The sequence below is a fragment of the Vicugna pacos genome, chromosome 27, assembly GCF_048564905.1.
Source record: "Vicugna pacos chromosome 27, VicPac4, whole genome shotgun sequence".
Taxonomy (NCBI): Eukaryota; Metazoa; Chordata; class Mammalia; order Artiodactyla; family Camelidae; genus Vicugna; species Vicugna pacos.
This window is the reverse complement of record NC_133013.1, coordinates 2,041,609-2,067,983: the sequence shown is the minus strand read 5'-3', so window position 1 is coordinate 2,067,983 and position 26,375 is coordinate 2,041,609. Positions and strand designations below refer to the sequence as shown.

At 40.9% G+C, this 26,375-nt stretch overlaps 1 protein-coding gene across 3 annotated transcripts in view; it reads left to right on the top strand.

Annotated features, from left to right (window-relative positions):
* The window catches only part of GABRG3 (gamma-aminobutyric acid type A receptor subunit gamma3), a 494,054-nt gene that overhangs the window by 428,331 nt on the left and 39,348 nt on the right, over positions 1–26,375 (top strand). For 2 of the 3 annotated variants that reach the window (XM_072950633.1, XM_072950634.1), the window contains one exon: positions 5,307–5,444. In XM_072950633.1, coding sequence (XP_072806734.1) covers positions 5,307–5,444 — 138 coding nt within the window. Of the gene's footprint in view, positions 1–5,306; positions 5,445–17,358; positions 17,580–26,375 lie in introns of those variants that run through there. The other variant, XM_072950635.1, reaches the window with a different exon arrangement.

The window sequence follows — 26,375 nt, the reverse complement described above, 5'->3', positions numbered from 1 at the left end:
GCAGTTAGAAATGCCCATCATTCAAAAGTCCATGAATGATAAACACTGGAGAGGGTGTGGAGAACACAGGACCCTCATACACTGCTGATGGGAATGTAGTTTGGTGCCACCATTATGGAAAAAACTCAAAAAACTAAAAATAGACTTACCATATAATCCAGCAAGCTCACTTTTGGGTATATATTTGGAAGGAACTCTAATGTGAAAAGATACAAGCACCCCAATGTTTGTAACAGCAATATATACAATAGGCAAGACATGGAACCAACCTAAATGTCCATTGACGTATGACTGGATGAGGAAGTTGTGGGTATATTTATACAATGGAATACTACTCAGCCATAAAAAAGAATAAAATAATGCCATTTGCAGCAACATGGATGAACCCAAAGATCACCATTGTAAGTGAACCAAGCCAGAAAGAGAAAGAAAAATACCATATGATATCACTCATATGTAGAATCTAAAAAAAAAAGGAAACCATGAACTCATCTACAAAACAGAAACAGACTCACAGACTTAGTAAACAATCATATGGTTACTGGGGAAAGATGGCTGGAAGGGATAAATTTGGGAGTTTGGTATATACAAATGTTGGCCACTATATATAAAAGTAGATTTTTTAAAGTTTATTTTGTATGGCACAAGGAACTATGTTTAATATCTTGTAGTCACCTTTGAAGGAAAAAATATGAAAACAAATGTATATGTATGACTGGGACATTGTGCTGTACCCCAGAGATTGACATGTTGTAACTGACTGTACATCAATTAAAAAATGGAAAATGTATGTAAAAGTCCAATTAAACTTATTAGTGCTCAAAAATAGGAATTATCATTTATTAATGTGATTATTTTTATCAGAATTATAGCATAGGGAGATCAACTTTGGAATGGTGGTGTAAGGACCTCAGTGAACATTCTCCCACAAAATCAGTGAAAATGCTGTCAAAACAACTAAAATAAATTATTTCAGAACACTATAAATTAAGCAAGGTAAAAAAAAAAACAGCTGAATATTATCTATTGAAGGGAAACTTCTGAACATCAGAAAGACAATGAAGCCTGTGCATATCAACTTGGTTACCTCCGTCACCCTGCCTCCCCAGCTTGGCGCCATGGTATCTGTGACAGACCCGCAGGATCACAATGAACATGGAGCAAGGGCCTCTTTCAGGGATCTGTTAAGAACTTTATAGGCAGAGTATACTAAAAATTCTGCCAAACTTGGAACATCTCCATTCCCAAGGTTTTGTGGCTGTTTGGTTTGACTCAGAGCTTGGCTCAGAAAAACAACAGCAGCAACACAGTAGCCTCAGGAATCACATGAAAAACAGAAATCTTCTGGACGTATCAGGTCTGCCTCGGGCTGGTGCAAACAAGAGTCCAGCTCTGCACCCCCTTCAGACTTGAAAGGAAGACCTGGAGAACTGGATGGTCACAAGAACTTTGAAAAACATCAGTGAACCCTGAGGACCTAGAAGAACAGTGTACACATGTGCAGAACTGTGTGCATGCCCAGGAAAGACTTGGGGAAGGAGAGGGCCCCAGTCACTCACCTCTCTCCCAGAATAAATTTCCAACAAGCAGGAAATTAAAGAGAGGACTTTGTCATAAACTGTTGCAAAGTTGAAGTCATCAGATCCCAACAAAACCATAAATAAACCCTGGCGTGCAAAGAGAGTTCTGATAACAGAGTTGTCACCGTATATTCTAACATACACAGGAATAAAATCTGTTGAGAGAAATCATCCTTGAAGAATCCCAGATGTTGGATGTCCTGGACAAAGACGTTAACCCACCAATTTTAAATACATTCAGAGAAATAAAGTAAATCATTTCCAAAGAATTAAAGGAAACTGAAAACTAGGTCTCACCAAATAGAAAACAGCAGTGAAAAGACCAAATTTACTAAAAAAAAAAAAAATTGGAGTTGAAAGGACAAACACTAAAATTTTTAAAAATTGCTAGCCAACTACAAAAATAGATTTGAGTAGACAGAACAAAGGATCAGCAAACTTAGGGCAATAGCTATCACCCAATAAGAAAAACAAAATGAAAATGGAGAAAAGTGTATCAAAACTGGTAAAACTATGGCTCCTTATGATGATCACCGACAAACAATTAGTGGGAGTCCTAGAGGAGAAAAGTAGAGAAAAACGCCCAAAACTACTTAAAGAAATAATGGCAAAAATGTTGACCACAAAACTCGCACAGCACACTAATCTATGCATCAGATAATCTCCACAAACTCCAGTGAACCCAAAGAGAACCACATCTGTCACATCATAGTCAGACTGACACAAGCAGAGGAATGCTTGAAAAAGGCAAGAGAGAAACAATGTATCATTTTAAGTATAATTAAGAGCAGACTTCTCGTTAGAAACCACATCGTCCAAAAGACAATTAGGTAACATCTTCAAAGTCCTCAACGTAAAAGACTGCCCCAGTCGTTCTATAACTAGAAAAACTCTCCTTGAAAAATGAAGGTTGGAAGAATCAAAAGACAAGCCGCAGAATGGCATAAAATATTTGTGAAAGGATTTGTATCTAAACATACAAATGATTCTTGAAACTCAAAAATAGGAAAACAAACAACCTAACTAAAAATGAGGAAGCGATCTGAACAGACCTTAGCAAACAATACACACATATGACCAATAAATCCATGGAAAGATTCTCAGTAATGTCAGCCATTTGAAAGAAATGCAAATTAAAACAACAAGAAGACACCATCTGACACCCACGATGATTGCTATACTTAAAGTCAGACACAAGCAGGTACTGGGAAAGATGTGGAGAGGTTGGAACCCTTCTTCTTGGCTGGTGTAGACTTTCAGGTGTAGTCTCTTTAGAAAACAGTCTGGCAGTTTCTCAATGTATTAAATACAGATCATTACCCATGACCAACAGTTTCACTCCTAGCTATATACCAGAGAAAACTGAAAGCACGTTGACACAAAATCTTGTACGCAAACATTCATAACAGCATTATTCATGGTAGTGTTAAAGTGGACTCAGACAAAATGTCTATAAAATAACAAACAGATAAATAAAATATGGCATATGCATACAAAAAAATATTACTGAGCAATAAGTAGGAGTTAAGTACTGACATGTGATACAATATGAGTGAACCTCGAACACATTATGGTAAGTTAAGAAAGACAGTTATAAAAGAGACTGTGTTGTATGTCTCCATTTATAGGAAATGCCCAGCATAGGCAAACCTGAAGACAGACAATGTATCAGTGCTGGCTTCAGGTGGGGGGAGATGCATGCTACATGGGAGGAGGAGGAGGAATGGTGAATGAGTGCTAATAGATCTGGGGTTACACTTGGGTGATAAAAATAGCCTAAAATTAGATTATGATGGCAGCTGCACCACTCTGAGAATATACTGAAAACCACTGAACTTAGATGTAGATGCGTGAGTTTTGCATCTCAATAAAGCTGTTTTACAAAACAAATGTTTAAAGAAAAAAATTATAGCACAAAGTATATTTTCTAATTTGATTGTCTAATAGGAAGATAAAGCCATTGAGATAGTAGTAATGGCTAAGTAAAATGTTTGGTTACTTCCGGCTAAATTTAAGTGCTTTGATATCAAAATTGGCAAGTCAGGGGAGAGCAAGTGTCCCGGCAATGTTGATGGTAATTTCACAGAGCCATCCGTAATTAGAAAGCAGGAGGCCTGTTTGTTCTATCTTAGTCTTTGAATGAAAGGAGCCAAGCTGACAATTATGGGCAGAAAGGAAAATTACGGAGAAGGCAGAATTTTTTGCAAAGTGATCTAAATGTTTAATTAGTAATTTTCGACCGCTTTACTAACATATTTATCTCAATGCAGTGCTTTTGTATTCAGGCTAACTCATCAAGATCATGCCTGTGTCTCCTTCCAGAATCATGCCATCAGCATCTGTATGACTTAGTGAAGGGCTAATAATGCCAATGCTGACACGTGTGGGGTGACAACAGGAGACAGATCTGCTCTTGGGTAGCACATACCCAGTGGGCAGATCTCAATGCAGAGCCTGGAGACAGGGCAGTACCACAGAAAGCGAATGTGCCAGATCAGCCCTCTGAGCAGATCAGAGAGCTCCAGCCCAGCGTTAAGGTGTGGTCCCAAGTGCTGTTCAGAAGAAAGGATCTAGAAATGAAAAACAGGCACTGGGCCAGTCTCTGACTTGGGCTCAGGAAGCCCACAGACCTTTGGTAATGGTGCCAGCAGGAGATGGGGAAGGCCCCTGTCCAAGACATACAGCTCTGGGCGCGTCGCCAACACTGAGCCTGGGGCGGCAGAAACGTCAAAGCACCTTGCTTTCTGGAGTAACTAACAGGTTGGGAAATGGTCTGAGGAAAAGGTCCAAGTTCACTGATCAGAACTAGATGCTAAAATCGGAACATGACTAAGAGTCAGTTGACCTCTCAAATTCTAGAATAGTTGCCTTGTTAACTTTGTCTTTCCTGAATGCATTACGCTAAGTGAATAAATCAGACAGAGAAAGACAAATAATGGATGATATCACTTATATGCAGAATCTAAAAAAATACAACAAACTATCGAATGTAACAAAAAAGTGCTGACTCACAGATATAGAGAACAAAATCATGGCTACCGGTGGGAAGTGGGGGGCAATATAAGGCAAGGGATTAAGAAGTCTAAACTGTTATGCATAAAAGAGACTACGAGGGTACATTGTGCAGCACAGGAAATAGAGCCAATATTTTATAATAACTATCAATGGGGTATAACCTTTAAAATTTGCAGTCACTGTATTGTACACCTGTATCTTATGTAATGTTGTACATTAACTATACTTTAATAGTAATAGTAATAAAACAAATATGTTAGAAATAGTAAAGACAATTTATAGTAAAATTTTATAATAAAAAAGTAAATTTGTCTTTCTTGAGATCTGTAAATTCTGGGGAAGGGTGAGAGGTCCGGTGAATGTGGGCCAGGCAGTTAGAGCTCGGGTTTAGGAGCTAGGGGGGCCCGGACCAGTACTTGCAGGTCAGCACTGCCCTCCAGCGTGAAGGGTGTGTGCCGTGTCCACACCACGATAACAAGGCTCATGGCTGGGACCATCCTGCTGACTGTCCTTGTGAAAACCTGCAGCAGAAACCTTCTGGGTTAGGTGGCCTTTGTGCATTCATTTTTGGAGTTTGTATGCATGAGGAAAGTTTAAAGAATAAATATAGCATAAATGTCAACTCCTATTAAGCGACCAGAATTATAATTTTGATTTTCATGTTTTATAAACCTATATCTTCAAGTGTTAATATTTGTTCTGCATTTTTAGATGGCTACCCCAAAGAAGAAATGATTTATAGATGGAGAAAAAATTCTGTGGAGGCAGCTGATCAGAAGTCCTGGCGGCTTTATCAGTTTGACTTCATGGGCCTCAGAAACACCACAGAAATTGTGAAAACATCTGCAGGTAGGAGTTAAAGAACTATAGTTCTCAAAAAAAAAAAAAAAAAAAAAAGACTTTCCCCCAGATGCCTAAGGCATACCTGTCATGTAGAATTCCTTCCTGTGTATGTTTTAACTGATTATATTCCTAAGTGATATTTGAGGCAAAACAGCTGATTCAAAAGTCAGTTCTTCAAAATGTTTTAATTGGGATGGGGAAAGGGTGATTATAATTATCTTATACTTTTAAGTTGAGACTATGTTTGCATTGTGTCTATAAACGTAACGAGGATTACTCATCACTGACTGGATTTATACAAACCAATTTCACTAATGGTGAGAATCCTGCAACATCCCACACACGTATTGAACATCAGATATTATTGATGATCCACAAAGAAAAGCAGCTAGTGTGAAATGTCCTTTGAGTTTTAATTTCTAGCTTCTTCCTTCCCTTTAAAGTTTTTTGTTTCTTTTTTCAATATATTGAGCACAATAATTATCCACCAATTTGATTTTATTAAGTGAACATTATATGCATATTAAAACCCATGTAATTAGATTGAAACAGATGTTTCCCCTATTAATGTATTTAAATGCATTTTTGTTTGTTGTTGGTATTTACCAAAATAGGAGTCTATGGTCCACTGTTTGCAATTAGTTTTTTTCTGAAAGTGTGTGGGGTGTTGATGGGTCTTAAGTCAGCTTTTCTACTGAGCTTATTATTTGTTAATGTGAATAATTTGTTGGCTTTTAGAACTCCATAATGATTTGTTTGCTGTGGTTAGATTAGAACGTAAATTTTAATAATTAGTGGTAAATGTCTTTAAAGAACAGTCTGAGTTCTTGGTAGAGTTGTAAATGGAGAGCTACGGTCATTCCATCGGCGTCCTTGGGGGACTGGGTCTGGGACTCCTGAAGATACTCAATTCTCAGAAGCTCAAACCTCTTGTATAAAATGGCGTGGTATTTGCATTTAACCTATTCACAATCTCTCCTACACTTTAAATCATCTCTATATTATTTAAAATACCTAATACAATGTAAATGTTATATAAATTGTTGTTAATACAATGTGCACGCTGTGTAAATAGTTGTGAATATAATGCAAATGCTATAGAAATAGAGTTGACCCTTGAACAAAGGTGTAAACTGCACACATTCACTCACACTGGATTTTTTTCCCATAGTAAATACTATAATACTGTGCAGTCCTGGTTGGTTGGCTCCTCACGTGCAGAGCCTTGGATATGAAGGAACCCAAGAACCACACACACTGAGGGCAGCTATAGGTTCTATGTGGATTTTCAACTGTGTGGAGGGCTGGTTCCCTTAACCCCTGTTGTTCAAGTGTCAACCGTCCTGGCCCATGTGTGGCAAATTCAAGTTTGATTTTTGGAACTATCTGGAAAATTTTTTTCAAATATTATCGATTCACAGTTGGTTGAATCTGTGCATATGGAACTTGTGGGGATGGAAAACCTACTGTATTTACACATTAATAAAGGTCTTAAAAGTTATCTGATCAATAGAGAAAAGCAGAACTTAGCTATAGGTGTCATGGTGGTAAAGGTGAGAAATGACATCAGTGTTTAAATATTAAATATTGACAAGGTTAAAAGAATGGAATATGACAATTTATTTAAATAAACTGTGGAGGCAGCATAAAAGGAAATGTTTTGGGGGAGGTTTTACCCAAATATGAGTCACCTACATTAATAACATAATTATAATAATAACATATGTTCTTAGAGTTTGAAATGAGCTAGCAGGCCTCTGGGGTGTAAGGCATCCCAAAGGAGGGTAACCAAATGGGGGTGTTGTTCTGGCATTTAAATGCCAAATATTGATGCTGCGTTTCCTTTCCTGGTGTTCTAAGCAGATTGATATTAAACAAAAGGAAATGTGAAGGCCAGTTGAACACAACTGGTGTTTCAATTGACTGTAAAAGAATACTAGCTCAGGGAAGTGGCAAGTGGAGGGAGCTGCGGAGTTGTGGTAATAGTCTGAGTAGATTTTGTGCTGTTGTAGGTTAAAAAAAGAAGTATGAAAAGCATTCACAGTCAGCAGGGAGATTTTAGTCTCACTAGAAAAACGTGGTGGGGAGGGTGCCAAGATGGCCGAGTGGAAGGATGCACAGCTCACCCGTTCCATGAATACATCAAGAATTACACCTACAGACTCATTAATTCACACAGAACACCTACTGAACTTGGTGGAATCTCTTACTTTGAAATACAAGAAGATTCCTCACAAAAACTGGTAGGAGGAGGGGAAAAGGAAAAGGAAATTGATGTGGGACCTGTCCCTCAGGGAGGGAACAGCAAAGGAGGAAGAGCTCCCTCACACTAGGATGTCCCCTCTCCAGCTGGGAGGTCAGTGGGGACAGAAATGGAGCTTCCAAGGCTTGGAGGAGAAAACAGCAGCTGCTTGGCAGACAGAATTAAGAGGGACTGGCAGAGAGGGTCCCTGTGATCCGTAGCCCTAGACACAAGCCAGTGGGGATGAGCCAAGTCTGGCTGCTGGAGATTGGTGACAAGCCTGGGGAGAGGGCTGGGGCCCACTGTGCAGAGGCAGCCACAGGGGGCTGGACGGTAGTGCGGGTTGTGACTGGGAATGTGTGCAGAACAGAACAGCTTGGGACCCCCGTAAAAAAGCACCACTGCTGGTGTGTGTGGCAGGGACGGGTGCAAAACAGCTGGGCCATATCTGCCGTCTCTGCTCAGCACCATTCTTGGTGCGTTCGCATGAAAAGGGAAGGCATGGCTCAGTCATAGCCATCACAATCTCTGGAGCATGGCTCCCGGGTAGGGCAGGGCTGAAGCCTGAATCCACACTCAGGGGCCTTGCAACTCAGGCAGGACTGAGATTTGTTTACAGCCCCAGGCGGAAGGGACAGATTTGCTAAGCTGGGGCCTTGGTGGACCCATGTGCCTAAGACTCTGAGTGAAGTTCTGATGCACAGTAGGGGTGGGTATGGTTTTTATAATGAATCTGCATAGTGTACTGTACATAGGGGCTCATCACAGATCCAAGTGTATAAATGCACACTTGCTATAGTGGATCCTAGTGCCTGTTGTCAGCGGAACTGCACTGGTGGCTCTGTGGATGCAGAACCTGGGGGATACCAGAGTGTGTTGCTGATATGCCTGTGGTTAAGGCAGGGACATCAAAAAACAGTACTTTGTAAGCCCACATGGACAACACCACAGAGGGCACTTCCTGGTGGACATCTCCTGTGGAGGTGTACTCAGTGGCTGTTCTTCCCAACTGAAATGCCCCAACCCCATGTACCGCAAACCACAGCTCAGAAATAGGTCTGGAAGTCTCTATGCCAACAACAGGGGGGCAGACTCAGCCCCTTTCAGGGCTGTGATAACCGCAGAACAACAGAGGAGGCGCTGCCCAACAACAACAACAGTCAGGGCAGGCTCTGCTCACCACACCCCCAGTCACACCCCCAACCAAAGGGACGACAGCCAACACACATGGAAGAAAGATGTGGCAACCATCCATATTAAAAATGGAACTAATGGATGTGCACCGTCTACATAGAAACACTCACACTTAAAAAAAATCAAACAGCCTTTTAAAACCACAGTAGATACCTGATACTCCTAAATCAACAAAGCCAGAAAAATATAAGTAAAATGAAGAAGCAGAGGAGCCATTCCCAACTAAAAGAACAAGAGAATTTACCTGAAAGAGCAAACAATGAGATAGACCTTGACAGTCTACTAGAACATGACTTTGAAAAAGAGGTGACAAAATCACTCAAGGAGATAAGAGAGACTATAAATAGAAATGCAGAATGCTATAGAAAGGAAATAGAAACTATAAGAGGGGCCAATTAAAATCAGAAAACTCAATGACTGAGATAAGAGTAGAGCTAAAGGCAATCAAAAGCAGACTAAATAATGCAGAGGAACGAATCAGTGACTTAGGAGACAGGAAAACAGAAGTCACCCAATCAGAACAGCAGACTGAACAGCAAGTAAAAACCAATGAATGTAATATAACGGACCTATGGGATAATATAAAGCATGCCAACCTGTGCATAATAGGGGTCCCAAGAAGAAGAAAGAGCAAAGGGAATTGAAAAGGTACTTGAAGAAATCACACCTGAAAACTTTCCAAACCTAAAGAAGGAATCAGATATCCAAGTATAGGAATCACAGAGGGTCCCAGACAAGAAAAATCCAAATAGACCTACATCAAGACATAATTAAGATGGCCCAAAGTTAAAGATAAAGAAATGTTTCTAAAGGCAGCAAGAGAAAAACAAAAGGATAGTTACAAGGGAACCCCCATAAGGCTTTCAGCTGGCTTCTCTATACAAACACTGCTGGCCAGAGGGACTGGCAAGATATATTCAAAGTCCTGAATGAGGAAAAGCTGCAACCTACGGTACTCTATCCAGCAAAACTATCCTTTAGAGTAGAAGAAGAGAGAAAGAATTTCATAGACAAGCAATTCAGTAATACTAAACCTATGCTAAAAGAAATATTGAAAAGTCTACTCTAAATAGAAAAAAAGTAGGAAGCTATTGAAAGGAGAAAAACATTATTGGAAATGCAATAACAACAATGAGTTGCAAGAGAATAAATATCAAGATGTAAAAAAAGGACATCAAAATCATAAAAGGTGGGAGAGGAGAGCAAGAAAAAATTTTTTTCTTTTTTATCATTTTGTTCTTTTTAGGATGTGTTTGAGCCTATATGACTACCAATCTAAAGCAAACAGATACAGTTATGGGATAACATACTTGAAATACAGTGTAACCACAGGTCAAAAGCATGTAATAGAGTCACAATAACCAAAAAGAAACCAAGCTAATATAAAGGAAAATTAAGAAAATACAAAAAGGAAAACAAGAGGCAAAAGAAGAAATACTAAATCAACTGGAAAACAAAGTTCGAAATGGCAGTAAACACACATCTATTAATAATTACTGTAAATGTCAATAGACTAAATATTCTAATCAAAAGACATAGAGTGGCAGATTAGATAATAAAACAGTATTGGCACAAAGATAAACATATGGATCAATGGAACAGAACAGGGATCACAGAAATAAACCCACAGACCTATGGCGAATTAAGATTTGACAAAGGAGGCAAGAATATACAATGGTGTAAATACAGTGTCTTCAGCAAGTGGTGTTGGGCAAACTGGCAGCAGCATGTAAATCAATAAAGTTAGAAAACTCCCTCACATGTTACACAAAAATAAACTCAAAATGGCATAAAGAGTTAAATATAAGACAAGATATGATAAAACTCCTAGAAGAAAACATAGGCAAAACATTCTCTGACATAAATGTTAGAAGTGTTCTCCTAGGGCAGTCTACTGATGCAATAGAAATAAAAGCAAAAATAAACAAATGGGGCCTAATTAAACTTACAAGCTTTTGCACAGCAAAGGAAACCATAAACAAAACAGAAAAACCACCTATGGAATGGGAGGAAATATTTGCAAATGATGTGACTGACAAGGGCTTAACTTCCAGAATATATAAATAGCTCATAACAACTAATAACAAAAACCCAAACAACCTAATCCAATAATGGGGCAGAAGACCCAAACAAGCAATTCTCCTGTGAAGACAGAAATGGCCAATAAGCACAAGAATAAATGCTCGTTGTCACTGGTTACCAGACCACAATGAGGTATCACCTTACATCAGTCAATGGCCATCATTAAAATGTCCAGGAATGACAAATGCTGGAGAGGTTGTGGAGAAAAGGGAACCGCCCTGGCACTTAGAAAAAGTAGAAGGCAGATCTGAAGGGATAGCAGAAGGTGCCCAGTGCAGTGTTCTCATCCTGCTGCCTCCACCAGCTACAGTTCTGTGTGTCCTTTGCAGCAAGTCCTACAGAATTGTCTAGTCTCATGGACCCCATTTTTGTGTTGGAACTTCATCTTATCCGCATTCTGCTCATCTGGGAGTGCCTCAGGGCTCTGTTTTCTTCCTATACTCACTTCCCCTTGAGTCCCATCCAGGCCTCTATGTTATTAACTCCCAAATGGACATATCCATCCCCAGACCAAACATCTCAGAAATCCCAGCCTCGTGGACCCACATGCTTGCTTGGCGTTTCCTCCGGGAAGTCTTAGAGGCCTCTCCCATTTAACACGTCCCACACTGAAGCCCACCGGGATTCCATCTCCAGTCTTCCCCTGCTGTCCTTTCATTTGCATCAGCCATAACTCCCGGGGTCATCATTAACTCTTCTTTTTCCTTATGTCTCACAGCCAATGTATTGCAAACGCTGTTGACTGTATTTTCTCAACATGGTTTCCTGCCAGTTTCGCTGCTGGCATCCTCATCTGAATCACTATCAGCTCTTCCCTCAATGACAGCATTAGCCTCCTGATTTGTCCCTTTGATCCTAATTTTGATCACCATCAAAAAGTGGTTCTTCCTTATTTAAGTCAACCTTCTTCTGCTCAGAACCTTCCATTACTTCTCCTTTTTGCTTAGAGCAAGTGCCAGAGTCTTTACAACGGCCTGTAAAGTTCTACACAGTCTCGCCCTGAGGGCTCCCCACATGGCACTCACCGCCTTTTCTCTGATTCTGCTCTAAACTTACCAGTCATGTTCTCATTGCACAGTTTTTGCCTGACAAACTCTATTATGTTTTTAGAATCTAGTCTCAGAAATTATGTTCTCATCGAACCCTATTCTGACAACCTTGCGTCTCAGCGCTCGCAAGATGATCTAACCTACATTTAATTTTATGTATTCATTGTGCTTGTTTTTGGTCATCTTCCATGAAGGGTTAATTGTCTGTGTCACTAACTGATTATATGACTGTGCTTGGCTCCTAGTGATGCTCTCCTAAATGAACTGGAGAATAAAATATTTGAGTCAAGGAGCTCAGTTAGGAGAAGTGTGTAAGCATAGGCAAGAAATCACAAGAGTTGAGCCAGAAAGAGGCAATGGGAAGGGGAAAGAAGTAATGCATGTAAGAGACTTTCCGTTGGTCCAACGGGCAAGTCTAGTGAGTGACGCGGTGCACGGGGTAAGACAGATTCCAGAAGCAAAGGGGGAAGGGAGTGAGGCATTTTGGAGCACTGCGTGAGCACGCGGGTGAAACAGGATTGGCACACGGTGGAGGGAGTCCTGAGACTGGGTCTAGATATTGTGGAGGAAGCTTCTCACGTAGGCAGCACGGTGGCAGCTAGGACTCCAAGTCTGGGAGGCTTACCTGCCGTCTCCGACACGGGGGCTGAACGAAGTTGACACCCATGCTTCTGCGGTGGCATCATGCTGCCAGGGTACCTAAAGCCAGGTGCACCCAGAGAGGGAGGCCCACAGACAGACCTAGTAGATACCAGATAAAGCAGGTGTTGGAACAATGCCTGCCTGAAATTGGGTCCCTCTTCTCACTGTGCCAGGCCTGTGAAGTCCTTTGCCCCAGGGGGTATGGCTATTGGACTGCGCCCGCACAGAGAGATTTCTGGGATCCTATGCTGTGCAAGATCTGTCCTGGCAGCTCGGCGTAGAGCTGTTAGTAAAACGCTTTACCCCAGATCTGCAAAGCTCTTTGGTGATTAAGCCATTTCAAATGCAGCACCATGAGCTGGATGCCCTTCACTGTAATAATGCCAGCTAATGTTGGCTAACGTGTCGGTCGTTTTTAAAATGTTTTATGTAAGCTAATTCATCTAAACTTCACAGTGCCCTCTATCACTGTTAGGACACCCAAAACTCATCAAGGTTAAGTAATGTGTCCACATCCAGTTATTGGTGCCACAGGAATGCCTCAAAGCCCACTCACCTCACACTATGTCATAGACCTCAAACGAGGCTACGGACACAGAATGATTATGCTGCTAAGGGGTGTTAATATGGACAAGGTAAGTTTTATTAAAACATCATGATGGAGTTACTCTAAAATGTTTAGAAAGTGGTGGAAATACTCACAATGAGTTGATCTTTTCTTGAATGTTTTCTATACAAACTTCCCTATGCCCTCAAAATAGATTCAATTATCTATTAATCCACTTAGTTGCAAAAAAGTTCCTGGAAAAGCTACACTGTGTTGGGTAGTTCTTAATCTTAGAGAGCCTCCAGGCTAGAACACAGAAGTCAAGGGGTGAGAATTTAGCGAGAGATGTGTCAGGATAAATGTGTCCCAACCACTTCTGCAAAAGCACAGAAGGGAGTGAAAGGCTCAGTGCTGGCTCAGTTCTTCTTCGGGGGAAAAAACTCACATGGTTAGGGGCCCTCAGCATCTCTCCACAGCTCCTTGCAGATCGCCAGTGTCCTACAAAGTACCAGCATCAGCATTAGCAGAGCTGTCTCCTAATCACGGCAGTCTATCAGGAAACACTGTGTGCTGCATACGCCTGAAGGTGTCCAATCTGCCTAAACACAACAAAGAACGCTGTTAAATAAATAAATCTGTGTTTAATACAGCACTTCTCAAATTCACTGCACCAGGAAATAATTACCTCATGGAGTACCCAGAAATGGCATTACTGGTCTGTAAAACGTCAACTCTAGGCATTCGGTTTTTGTAAAATAGTATTGTTTTCTGGATTTAGAAGACATGTTTTGTATTTAAATATCATAGCTGAGGACAAAATGCAAACAAAAATAGCCCCACAAAATCAGCATACTAGTCAATAATTAAGCCTGTATTTGGACAAAAATAGAATATTTATGTATGATTCTCATACATACTCTGATAGAGGAAAGGAAGAATTGCATTCCACCACAGAGAAGTTTTCAGATTTACTTCTCATAATACATTTTAATTATGGAAAATAATTTCTTTTCAAGTGAGTTGATTTATTTTTAACCAATATAAAAGCACATAAGAAAATTAAAATGGATCTCAGTGCAATTGTTAAAAGTTTAACAACCGCAGCCAATCTCCTGTATAATTACATTTGTAGGGAAACCATCTTTTTGGTTGATTAAAAAAAGTCCCAATTCATATATTCACAAATTAACAGTCTTTGCATTCACTGTTAGTCATTAATAACCATTAATCACAATATTGACAAAATTCTCGGAAGCTGATAGTTGTTGATTATTGGCAGATTCCAGATTATATTAGCCAGGGAATAGATTCATTATCAGAATGTGTTTCTACAAAATAAATAATGTAAAAAGTCAGCTTCCTTAGGTATTTCTTTATTTGGCAATCACATTCTTATGTTGTAATGTCTCCCAGTATGAAAACAAAAACAAAATCCTTGTTCTTACCGGAGTTCATCCACTTATTAAAAGTATTTGGCTTTTATATTCTTATAATCAGCACACGTCTAGTGGGTTTCGTGTTCTTCAGTGTGTTTCCTCACACCATTCTTAGCGTCACCTGATCTTTGCAAAATCTTCAGAGTAGTCTTACAAATACCTTTGTGGTCTTGGGAGATCTGACCTGATACCCCACTTCATTCTTAGGAAGTTCCCAAGCAGCATATTCCCCTTTGTGTAGAAACTTGAGGTTAATGGGACTCACGTCCAGACCTTATGGATGTGAAAAAGAGGTACCCTGAGCCCCTTAAAATCCTAAAGCAACATCATGACAAATGTCCAGCTTTGCCTTGTTGATGAACTTCTTCGTAATTATTTTTAAGTAAGTAAAACATTTTTGTAATAGTCATTCACCTAGTCATTTATCCAAAGCCCAATTTGCGGAGAGAAAACTCAAACTTGGATGACAGTTAAGGCTTGCAGGAAGGTACAGCGGGGATGGATGAGATTATTCCTCACGTATAATTGTGCAGAAATGCTGTGGACTCAAGACTGAGATGGGAGAGTGGAGCTGGAGCCTACAAAGATGAAAATCGTGGCATGCCCGCACACCAGCAGTGTGGTGTTCCTTGCCACATCCAGCACGACTTCAGGGGTCAACAGTGAAGACTATTTATTGAATATTCATAAAGCACGCTGTGCGCTAAGCCAGGCTGGCATTTCACAACATAAAGGGTCACCCACGGTGTTCCGATGGCATTTTGGAGGATCCCTGTTAGATAAATTTCTTCTTATAGACAGATGTTATTCCTTGTTTTCAGTCATCTAACTCAAAATGATGATGGCAATGATACGTATTTACACAGTCCCTTTCTTCCAAGGAAATTGAAGCAATGGGAGTGTTATCTTTCTAACTGGTTCTCACAAATCATTGTGATGTTTGAAGAAGATAGATATTATTATTCCATGTCTTCTAAACATATATAAATAATTCTGTGATGGAACTTGTGTGTGAAATGGGGAAGCTTTGAAAAACCTCAGAATCATGAGGACAGGTGTCCAGTCTCCAGCTATGCTGCCGGCACCAGGCACTTTAAGGTGGACTGTGTTCGTTATTTCCTCACATGACCATCATGGACCTGTGTCAGCACTGCTGCCACTGTAAACCTGACCCCTCTGGGTGGGACCCTGGGCTGCCATTTTCATTTGACTGGTCCTACTTTTCTGCTGGGATAACAAGGATGTGAAAAAAAACACTGTTTATATAACTGAGACTTTTATATAATATAATGAAAATGTCTATTTCAAATTCATAAAGACCAGTGAAGAGCATGGGTGGGCTGTGTCAGGTTCCGGGGGCTGCCATCACAGCGCCACGAACTGGCTGGCAAAACAGCAGAAAGTTATTCTCACAGCTTTAAGGGCTGGATGGTTCAAACTCAAGATGCCACCACAGTTGGTTCTTTCTGAGGGCCCTCAGGGAAAGATCTGCCCCAGGCCTCTCTCCTTTGCTTACCGGTGGCATTGCCTCTGTTTCTGCCTGTCTGTGTGTCCAAATTTCCCCTTTTGTACAAGAACACCCATCATACTGGAGTACAGCTTCCCCTACTCCAGTTTGAATTCTTCTTAACTACTTACATCTGCAATGACTGTATTTCCAAATAAGGTCATATTTAGGGGTACTGAGTGTCAGGACTTCAATATCTTCAAAAATAAAATAAAAGTTAAAAACAAAAACAGAAAATGACTACAGCCTTACAGTTTTCAAGCGGAGGTTGGATTCCCTGGGAGGCTGCCTGGCGCGTGGCCCTCCCAGGCGGTTTCCCACGCCTGCTCAATGTGGTGCAATGGGACGGGACACTCCTCCAAGAGCTCCAGCACCTCACGAGGCAGCCCCCTGGCTTTACCCCGAGTACCTGAACAGCCCCAAGGCAGTCACATCAGGGCTGGTGGGTGGAGGTGACCTTCCTCCACACCTGCATAAAGCACACCCCGCACGCGTAGAGTGTGCGCTGCAGGCCCTGCTTGATGTTAATCAGTGGGACCTGGAAGGTGGGGATGAAATCTTGATATTTGGCCAATCTTATTACCAAAAAGATGCATTACCAAGATGATTATGAACTTGGCTATCACTGCCAACTCCAGTCTCAAAGTACAGGGCCTGGAAGAAAAAAAGCTCCGAGAAGGTGCCAGCCCCGGGTGGCCTGGTCTAGCGATCCCCCAAGACAGTCTGGCAAGCAGCAACCACAAGTCCCTGGATACACTTCAACCCATAACAGTAACCTCGAAAATATCGCAACTGTGACAGTGAGTGTTTCCACTGCATTTGGAAGTGGGGCTTTCTCTTTGTCCTGAACACATTCTTCATTCCTGGATTCCCTAATTGTCTTCAGGATCACTGTCCCCTCCCAAGTGGACTGCTTGCATTTACCGTGAAAAAAAAAAAGAGGGCTCAGTGCTTATGAGCATGTGCATGGCCTGCTGACCGGCAGCCGTGGTGTCAGGGAGCTAGTAAGAAATTGAGATTCCTGGGCCTCATCTCAAACCTTTGGGTCAGAATCTCTCAGGGAGGAGCCCAGGATTCTGCATTTCACATCCCCTCCCGGTGATGCTGATGATACTGAACTTTGGCATGCACTGGGTGGACCATTCCTGTGGGATTACCGCCAGTGGAGAATAATCTTCCATTATGACTTCTGACTGACTCAAAGTGTTCTGTATTTTTTAGGTTACCGATGCTCTTAAATAGTCCTTATGCAGTCTTCATGACTTCCTCAACTTTCCCCTCAAAGATGGCTGCAGCAATTTCCCTTTTTATTAGCCAGAAGAAACTTTGCATATTGAAAACTGGAAACATTCTATCTATCCATCTAATCTATCTGTCTATCTACCTACCTACCTACCTATGTATCCAATCCACAAACTGGAACAATAAATAACTCTACTAGATTGTTACTCTGATCATTTAAAATGTGTATATGAATACTTCCACTGAGAAAAAACTGCAGGGAATTCAAGAAAAATATATTTTGGAATTATGCAAAATATGTCATTGGCAAGACATATGGTTTGGGTTTTTGATAAATTTTATTAATTTAAAAGAAGTCAAATATTTATAAATATGTGTGTATGCACAAGTTAGTATATATATACATCTATTACCTTGCTCTGCTAGCTGAGAATTCCTGGAAGCAATGACACCCCAGTATCAATGAGCCCAAATCTTGGTTTCTAATACCATTCTCCAGTAAAAGAAAGCCAGAATCATTGGAGAAATTGCTGTTCGTAGGACTGGGGCAGGAAATATAGAAGATGAGCCTGTAGTACCTTAGTGCAAAAAAGAAAGAAATGGTTAAAACACACACACATACACCCAATAATGGGGGTATGTCAAAGGGACATATGAGCCAACTAAAAGATGTTTCAATTGTCAAAGCTGAAAATTTTAAGCAACAAAATGAAGTAGTGTATTATTATAACCCAAATAAAAATACATATCTATCAGTATCCGCTGATATAAATAAATGACTGAATAAATAAATAGGAGAAAAGACAAACCTTCTGTGCGTAACAATGCAAAGTAGCTTATGTAGCTATTAATACCCTCAAGGAAATGCTAATAACTTGTACTCCTCAAGTGTGGGCTACTTATACTTATAATGTCTTCTTTGCAAAGAGCACAGAATGCAAAGGAGGGGAAAGGGTAATTTCACAGAGAAGACATCTGACAAACATCACCTCAACCAGGAGGTCAAGACTAACATCAATGGTCACATAATGTTGGTAGCACATAGCCTTGATATGATGTGATGAAAAATGGCACTTCAACTCTGCTGCTTTCCTCCCCAAATCCAATAACCCCACGCTAATAATGACGAAAACATCAGGTAAATTACTGTCAAGGAATAGTCCGCATACCTTACTTCTCAAAACTGTCAAAGTCGTCACAGGGAAGGGGAGCCTTAGAAACTGTGACAACTACTTAAAGCCAAGGCAGTATCTTGATTGGAATCCTGGAACTGAGGAAATCTGAGTAAAATGTGGACTTCAGTTAATCAAAATGTATCAGTATTGGCTCACTAATTCGAACAAATGGACCGCACCACTGCAATATGCTAATAATAAGGGACTAGATATAGAGATTATAGGAACTCATACGCCATCATCACTGCAATTTTCCTGTAAATCTAAAACTGTTCTAAAATAAAAAGTTTATTAAAAAAAAAAGCAATGGTGAATCATAACGAGGAAGTTCTGCTTCCAGCTGTTACTCAGAGGCTTGCGGTGCACCAGCTCTGTCACTGAGACAAACTATAAAAGATGGATAGATAAAAACCTGTTTGAAAACATCAGGTAGGTGTCGAAGCAACCATGACCTGCGGGAACAAAATCCTGGAGAAGTGGACACCACACAGAGAGGTGAACCCACATTTTGTTGTGGTTTTATCTTTCAACACATTTTGAATAAAAAAAAAATCTAGGAAAAGAGTCTAGAAGGAGAGGTGCTCTGAAAAGCTATCTCCTGGGCCTGGAGCATCAGTGAGGTTCAGTAATTACAGGACGCTCGGGTCAGAGGAAGGCAAGGGAAACGAACTTTACACGTCAGTCACCGTTTGTATCTTCAAACTGCGAAGAAAAAGAGGTTAAGGAACCAAGCAAAACGTCTCTGACCAACAGAATAGAGTCCAAGAGTCCATCAGCGTTGGGAGGGTAAGAATTACAATTGAGGAGGCACCTGGAGGAGGCACCACGGTTCTCAGTCAGAATCCCTGAAGGGTTATGCCCAGAGCAAGTTAGCCCAAGACAATCAAGAAAAGCCCGTCAAACTACAGGTCAGCCTCGAGGCACCCCAGCCCCTGACCGGATTGGTGTGATTAGCTCCTAATTTGTTGACCATAAAGGAAAACAATGAACCCTCTTTGAAGGAAAATTTAAAAATTCATACCAATATTCATATAAAGTGTATGCTGTTACCAAATGAACAAAACCCAACGGAAAAATTATAGAGAACAGACGCAGTCCCAGGGCTGATTAAGACGCTGGAGTCAGCCAGCGAAGGCTGCAGTACGGAAATAGCTAGTGCGCTTTTAGAGAACAGAGGAAAAGATAAAATAATAAATGAAATTATGGGCACTTTCACCAGAGAGTAAGAGTTGATAAAAAGAAAAACACTCAAATGGAAATTTTTAAAAGAAAATTCAAGAACTTTTATTACAAACACAAAAGATACATTTAACAACAAATTGTTAGACAAAGGAAAGGGTATGACTGGTCTAACTATAAAATAGAAAATATAGAAAGCACAGGTAGAAAATATAAAAACTGAAGAAAAATAATGAAAAAATTGAGTGTAATAAACATGTAGAATATGATATAAAGTTCTGATATAAATGTAATTGATAAAGAAAAAAAATAAAACTAAGTGAAATTAGAATCCCAAAAATGCAGGCCATGGAGAAGGGCTTAGATGAAACATCTGAGGAAATAATGACTTAGAATTATCCTGGATAGATGAACACATGAAATGACACACTGAAGAACACTTGTGGACTCCAAAGGGTGAGTAACACAAAGGAGAACACTGAACAGAGGACTATATATCCAGCGAAATAGCCAGTGAAAATGAAGGTGAAATAATGATCTTTGCAGGCTAAGGAGAAATGGAGGGAGAGAGAGGGAAAGAGACTGGTTTGCGATCTCTCTAGCAAGTGTCTTCTCTCCCTTTGTAAAAGCGCTAAGGTATCTGCATGATAATCTAGTTCTCTGCTGTCTAATGTCGTCCGTTTGAACCTGAGTCCAATTGTCTAAAATTACTTGGGCAGGACACACAGCATTTTTTATCCTCAGTGTCAAGACATCTATAGCCAGCTTTGTGAGATGGGGCCAGAAATGTGAAACACACCCTGCTGTGGCAGAGCCACTTCTGAGCGCGCTCTGAGCAGGTCCTCAGCTTGTCCCAAGTATGCCATGGATCAGGAGGCCATCATCAGAATCCTGGGTCCCGTAATTAACTGCACCAGCAGCTTTTCCCCTGTGTGTGTGTTTTATTTTTATTTTTTAAGAGGTGAAATCAATTTTAATGACCTATTAAATTCACTCAATATATCAAAGATACTAATTCAACACTTAATGAATGTAAAAATATTAATGAGTTATTTTACACCTTTCATCAAACTCAGTGTTTGAAAGCAGGTGTGTTTCGGTGATAGGGCACATCCCACCTGGGACCAACCGTACCTCCAGCCGGTGCCCATTTTATTACAAAGCCCCAAACAGGCCCCCTCTGAGAATGACATTGTTAGGGTCAAAGTACGCGAGAAGAAGAGCTGATTTCCCACGACTGTGGCAAAGCCAGACAGCTTGATGTGAATATCTAATATTTTTGAACTTTATTCAAGTTTTAACAGCTTCTGGAAGTAACTCTAAACTCCAAAAAAAAGTATTCTGTATATGAAGTTTTAAATGTGGTCTGTGTTCAACAGCAGCTCATGTTCCAGCTGAATTTTAAAAATATATTTTCTCCAAAAGCAGTCACGCACACCCCTCATAAATAAGGACAGTGCCTTCTTCTTCATATGACTGATGTGAACTTAAGTGAACCAACATGTAAGGAGCATGATTGCTTTCCAAATCTATGTTGATACTATTAGACACATACTATTTTTGCCTTAAGATACTTCCTGTGAGGGAGATTTGTGAAATTTACATATTGGCTTTTATTTAATAAATGATCCATTAAATCAGCTATTAGCATTTTATTCAATGAGACATGTTTTAACAGAGCACAGTGAGATTTATCTTGACTAGAAAAGACTCTAAAAGTGATTTTGTCATGTTTGTCTGAGCACAACATGGGTCATAAATTAGTCTGGGTTTTAGAGTCAGAATTTTCAAAACTGACACACAAGACTGAGCGAAAAACCTTTCAAACCTACTATGAGTGATCCTTCTCTAATTCAGACAGGAAGCATGGAAAAACCTCTGCCTGACTGAATGACCTGCGCATCTGCTAAGAAAGCTGAAATTATATGATACAAATTACATCTGACTACGTCTGTTCTTTTAAAATCAGATTTTACTAATAAGTCATTCAAAGCAAAATGAACTTTCCGTGGGACCTGGACAAATTACAGTACTTAGTATACGGTGACAGCGATATTTATACATATGCCATGGTATGGTTTTTCATTTGCGCCTCATCTTGCACTTTGAGGAAGGTAGGAGATGTGCCAATATCTTTATTAACAAACGATGGACACAAACAGGAAGACCCACAGCAATGCACCCAACCTGTGCTACAGCTGCTATTAGACCCTCCCACTGCAAAGCCAGCGGCTCTCTCATGACACCCTGCTGTAGAGAGTTAACTTCACTTTCTGTGGCTAATTTAATTTGCAGAATATTTTATTTTCTCTAGTCCAGTGTTAGGTTGAGCTTCATTGTTTGGTATATCCCCTTGCATGGATGATAGTATGTTATCATTTTTTCCATTATGGATTTACACTACTGCTTTCAATCATTTGATCAAAAGAAGTCTTAAATCTATACACTGACATAAGAGAGTACGAACATTTAAAATTTGTAAAAATAATTACATTATTGTTAAAATTTAGGACTCTGGCAAGGCATGGTGTAGTATGCTCCTAGATTTAACATGCCAGCTAACTTCTATTTTATATGCTTCTCTGATGCTACTGCGCTAACTACCGTTTATGGTGGTTATGCTATCATCCCCATTATACAGAAAGAAAACCCGAGTCTTAAAAATACCCTTGTTCATGAAAAACAGTGGCAAGCCGTCCTGGGATAACCTCAGAATAGCTCCTGAGCGCTCTTACTGAGCGTCCCCATAGAAGGTGCTAGGGGAGTCCCGCTGGGGACAACGGGCAAACAGCTCCCCCAGCCGCGTGCCAAAGCTGCCGAGCTCCTGCCTGCACCCTTGCAAGCACCTCACACCACCCCTCCCCGCCCCCTCCCACACCAGCCTGGTTGACCTGAAGTTCTTAAGCACTGCTGTCTTTCAGCCTGGAACAATTTTCTAAAAAAGTCTCTCAAAGAGGAGGTTAAGGAGGGCAGCCATTTACTTCCGCCATGCCCTGACTGTGCCCCAGGGTAGCACGTACCACATTGCATTTTATGCTGGTTGTAATCAGAGAGGAAATAAGACACACAGTTGTCTTGAGAACAGAACTCTGGGGGCATCCTGCCTGGGTTTAAATTCCAAACCTACACGTACATGTTGTATCATCTTGGACAGTTTTCTTACTTTTCTGAGACTCAGTAATTTCATCTGTAAAATGGAGAGGACAACACTCGTACCTGCCTCGTAGATAAGGATCTTGTGAGGAGTAAATGGTCTCGGAAGCAGCCAGTCATCAGTGTCTAGCGTTACTTTGTATGTGTTTCCCAATAGATCAACCTGTTTGTATCCCAAGGATCTAGAAAATTAATCAGCTCAAAGAAAGTATTTGGTAGTTATACCGATGTTTGGAAGAGAAAACAACCATGAAGCTGATTGGCAAACAAGTCAAAAAGATAAATATTTCACTTTGCAAACACTCATACAGGAACACTAAGGGGACATAGTAGTAAGAAAAGAATGCTTTGAAATTTTAGTAGCAAGCTTCACCCCTTGTTTATACCTTCATGGTTTATTTTGTAATTAATCTTAACTTATTAGTTAATTATTAACTATTTTAAGGTTAATAAATCTAATCTTTCATCTACTTTGTACTTTGTAGATACAGATTATTTTGGTGTGTGGATACAAATATATGAACCGAAATTTGTGAAAGGGACAGAGCAGTTAATTTGCTTGATATACGTGTTTATAGACCCAAACAAGAATGTGGTTTACCATAACTTCATTTTCTGACCACTTCTGGCAGGACTCAGATTTTTTTTGTTAATGAGGTATATACTCAGTTTACAATGTTGTATCAATTCCTGGTGGACAGCACAATTTTTCAGTCATACGTGAATATACATATATTCATTTTCATATTCTTTTTCACCATGAGCTACTACAAGATATTGAATATAGTTCCCTGTGCTGTACAGTATAAACGTGTTTCTCTATTTTATATATGCCAGTCATTATCTGAAAATCCTGAACTCCTGGTTTATCCTTTCCCACCACCGCCCCCCACCCCCAGCAACCACAAGTCTGTATTCTATGTCTGTGAGTCTATTTCCGTTTTATATATAAGGTCATTTGTCTTTTTTTTTTTTTAGATTCCACATATGAATGATATCATATGGTATTTTTCTTCCTCTTTCTGGCTTCCTTCACTTAGAATGACATTCTCCAGGGCCATCCATGTTGCTGCAAATGGCATTATGTTATCATTTTTATGGCTGAGTAGTATTCCATTGTATAAATATACCACATCTTCTTTATCCAGTCCTCTGTTGATGGAGATTAAGGTTGTTTTCATGTCTTGGCTATTGTATATAGTGCTGCTATGAACATTGGGGTGCAGGTGTCTAGGACTCAGATTTAAGAAGTCCATACTGCTTCTGGCCCGGGACCTATTTGGAGGCTGGCTGCCTGGGTGGGGAATTAATTAGGAGTCACCTAGGGGGTCAGGAGTTTAAGTTGTTAATGTCCATTCAGAAGGTAAAGCATCCAACTCACCTGAAGGTTTTGGTCTTCCTATTTTTGGCTTAATCATCATAGAATCTGGGGAAATTGAGGCCCATTTCCCAACATAACTCAAATTTTGCTTGCCAGAGTCAATCTTCTTTCACTGTGTGGTGAGATAGTAGCCCAGAAGGCCATCAATTAGATGACTTAGACAGCATTTCCTGTTTGTCCAGTGAAACCCTTCTTACTGGTTCTGTTTCCGTTGGGGGTGGAGATGTCCTTGTCTTGTCACAGAAATAATTCAGAGACAAGATATGGAGGGTAAGAAAACAAAGCAAGGATCTGTTATGGGACAGGCGGCACGCTCTCAAGGGAAGAGCAGGAAGACCAGGCGGGTGGCTGCCCCGAGTGTCCTTGGCGAGCTCATTGTATGGGTGTAAAGGTGAATGGGCAGAAGAGTCGTTGGCAGGAGGGGTTTGGGGTGGTCTTTCCTGATTTTCTTCCCAGCTCCACCTTTCCAGCTGGAAAGGAGGGATTTTTCATCCTTATTGAGTCTTGATCGGGAAGTTGGATGAGGTCATAATGAACAAAAGTTTACATTCAGATGGCGGGGATTCCTGTCCTGTCCTGCCTTTCTGCCTCCAGGACACTCCTCAATCCAGAAGGTGCGGGGCTTTTTTTTATCAGTCCAGAGGATCCTGCTTTTCTTGGTCTGTCCAAGGCCCCCCGTTGTTCACAAGCTGTGCAATTTCCTGCCGTGTGCCCCTGCCCCCCTTCCTCTGCTCACACCTAGCTCCCTGCCTGCTCTAGCACTTCTACTGGTGTAGACACTTCAGCGTCCAGAAGCAGCTCCTTACAGACACCAGCCTTCCCTGGACAGTCACCTTGTTCACTGAATGTTGCTCTCCTTCCCTCTCTGCTCTCCACAGCTCGCTGAGAGCGGAGAATGAGGATGCTTGCTGCAGCACCCCTTCGGGCTCTCCCCCGTCACCCCTCCCTGCCGTCTCCTCACAGTGCCCTCGCCTCATCCCTGCGTCTGTCTCGGTGGCCACGGAAGAGGCCTGAGATCAGTCGGGCCTCTTTGAGTTTAGTAAAACCCCGTCTCCTTTTGATTTGTGCTCAAACGAGAGGAGACTTATTCAACTTAACCAGAACCGTGTAGAGTCATCACAGCAGGAGGGCTCTTGGCAGGGCCCTTCCCACACCCTCCCTGCTGTGCTTCACGGCCCAGGTGGTTGAGGTGGAAAATCCACGCGCTCCCAGTCCTGTGCTGCTCTGGGTGATACACCAGCCCTAGCTCCTCACTGGGGCCTGTATCATCGCTTTCTTGTTGCCCTGGGGCCACGCATCTTAGCATGCATACACATTGTTACTTATTCAGCCTGTCTGCTCTTCCTGAATAAGGGCGTGATTCAAGAAGCCACACAGTCTGAGGAAAAGCTTACCCTGAAGTACATTACAAGGACATTTACAAATTGCACTTTTATTTCCTGTCTTTTTATTTCAAAAGCATGGCCATGTTGGCAGTTTTCGCACTGTCACATTTTCTTCTCCATCACCCCTGTATACCAATGCTGCCCTTATTTCTTTCTTTATGATTTTTTAAGCAATATCTTATATGACTTGTGTAATTCTGTAATTGAGTCCAAGCTCCTACTGCTTGCCACTTGACAGGCCAATAAATTGGGAGATGAGGTGTCGAGGCAAAAAATAATGACTTTATTCAGAAAGCCAGGTGACTGAGAAGACGGTGGTCTAGTGTCCTAAAGAACCATCTCTGCTGGGGTCTGGATGCTAGTTTGTTTATAGAACAAAGAGGGAGGAAGTGAGGAGGTAAAGTTCAAAGGCCATAAATTGTTGCAGATATTTCCTGTTTTTGGTCAGACTCCAGAGGGATGTGTTGATTTCTTCTTTCCCACAGCCATTCACAGGTGGGCTGGGTCAGGATATTTCCTGTGAGCTGAACAAAGATATTTTATCTTGAGGTTCAGGCATGGGAGGCAAGATACACTGAGATGGGCCATTATGCATACTTTAAGCTATAGGCAGCATCCTTTCAGTGATTACCTTGTAGCAAAAGCAGGATGCAAAGGTTAAAGTAAACAGATCTAATATGAGTCAGATTTGTTCCTCCTTATTTGTTCATCAGACCTTGCGAT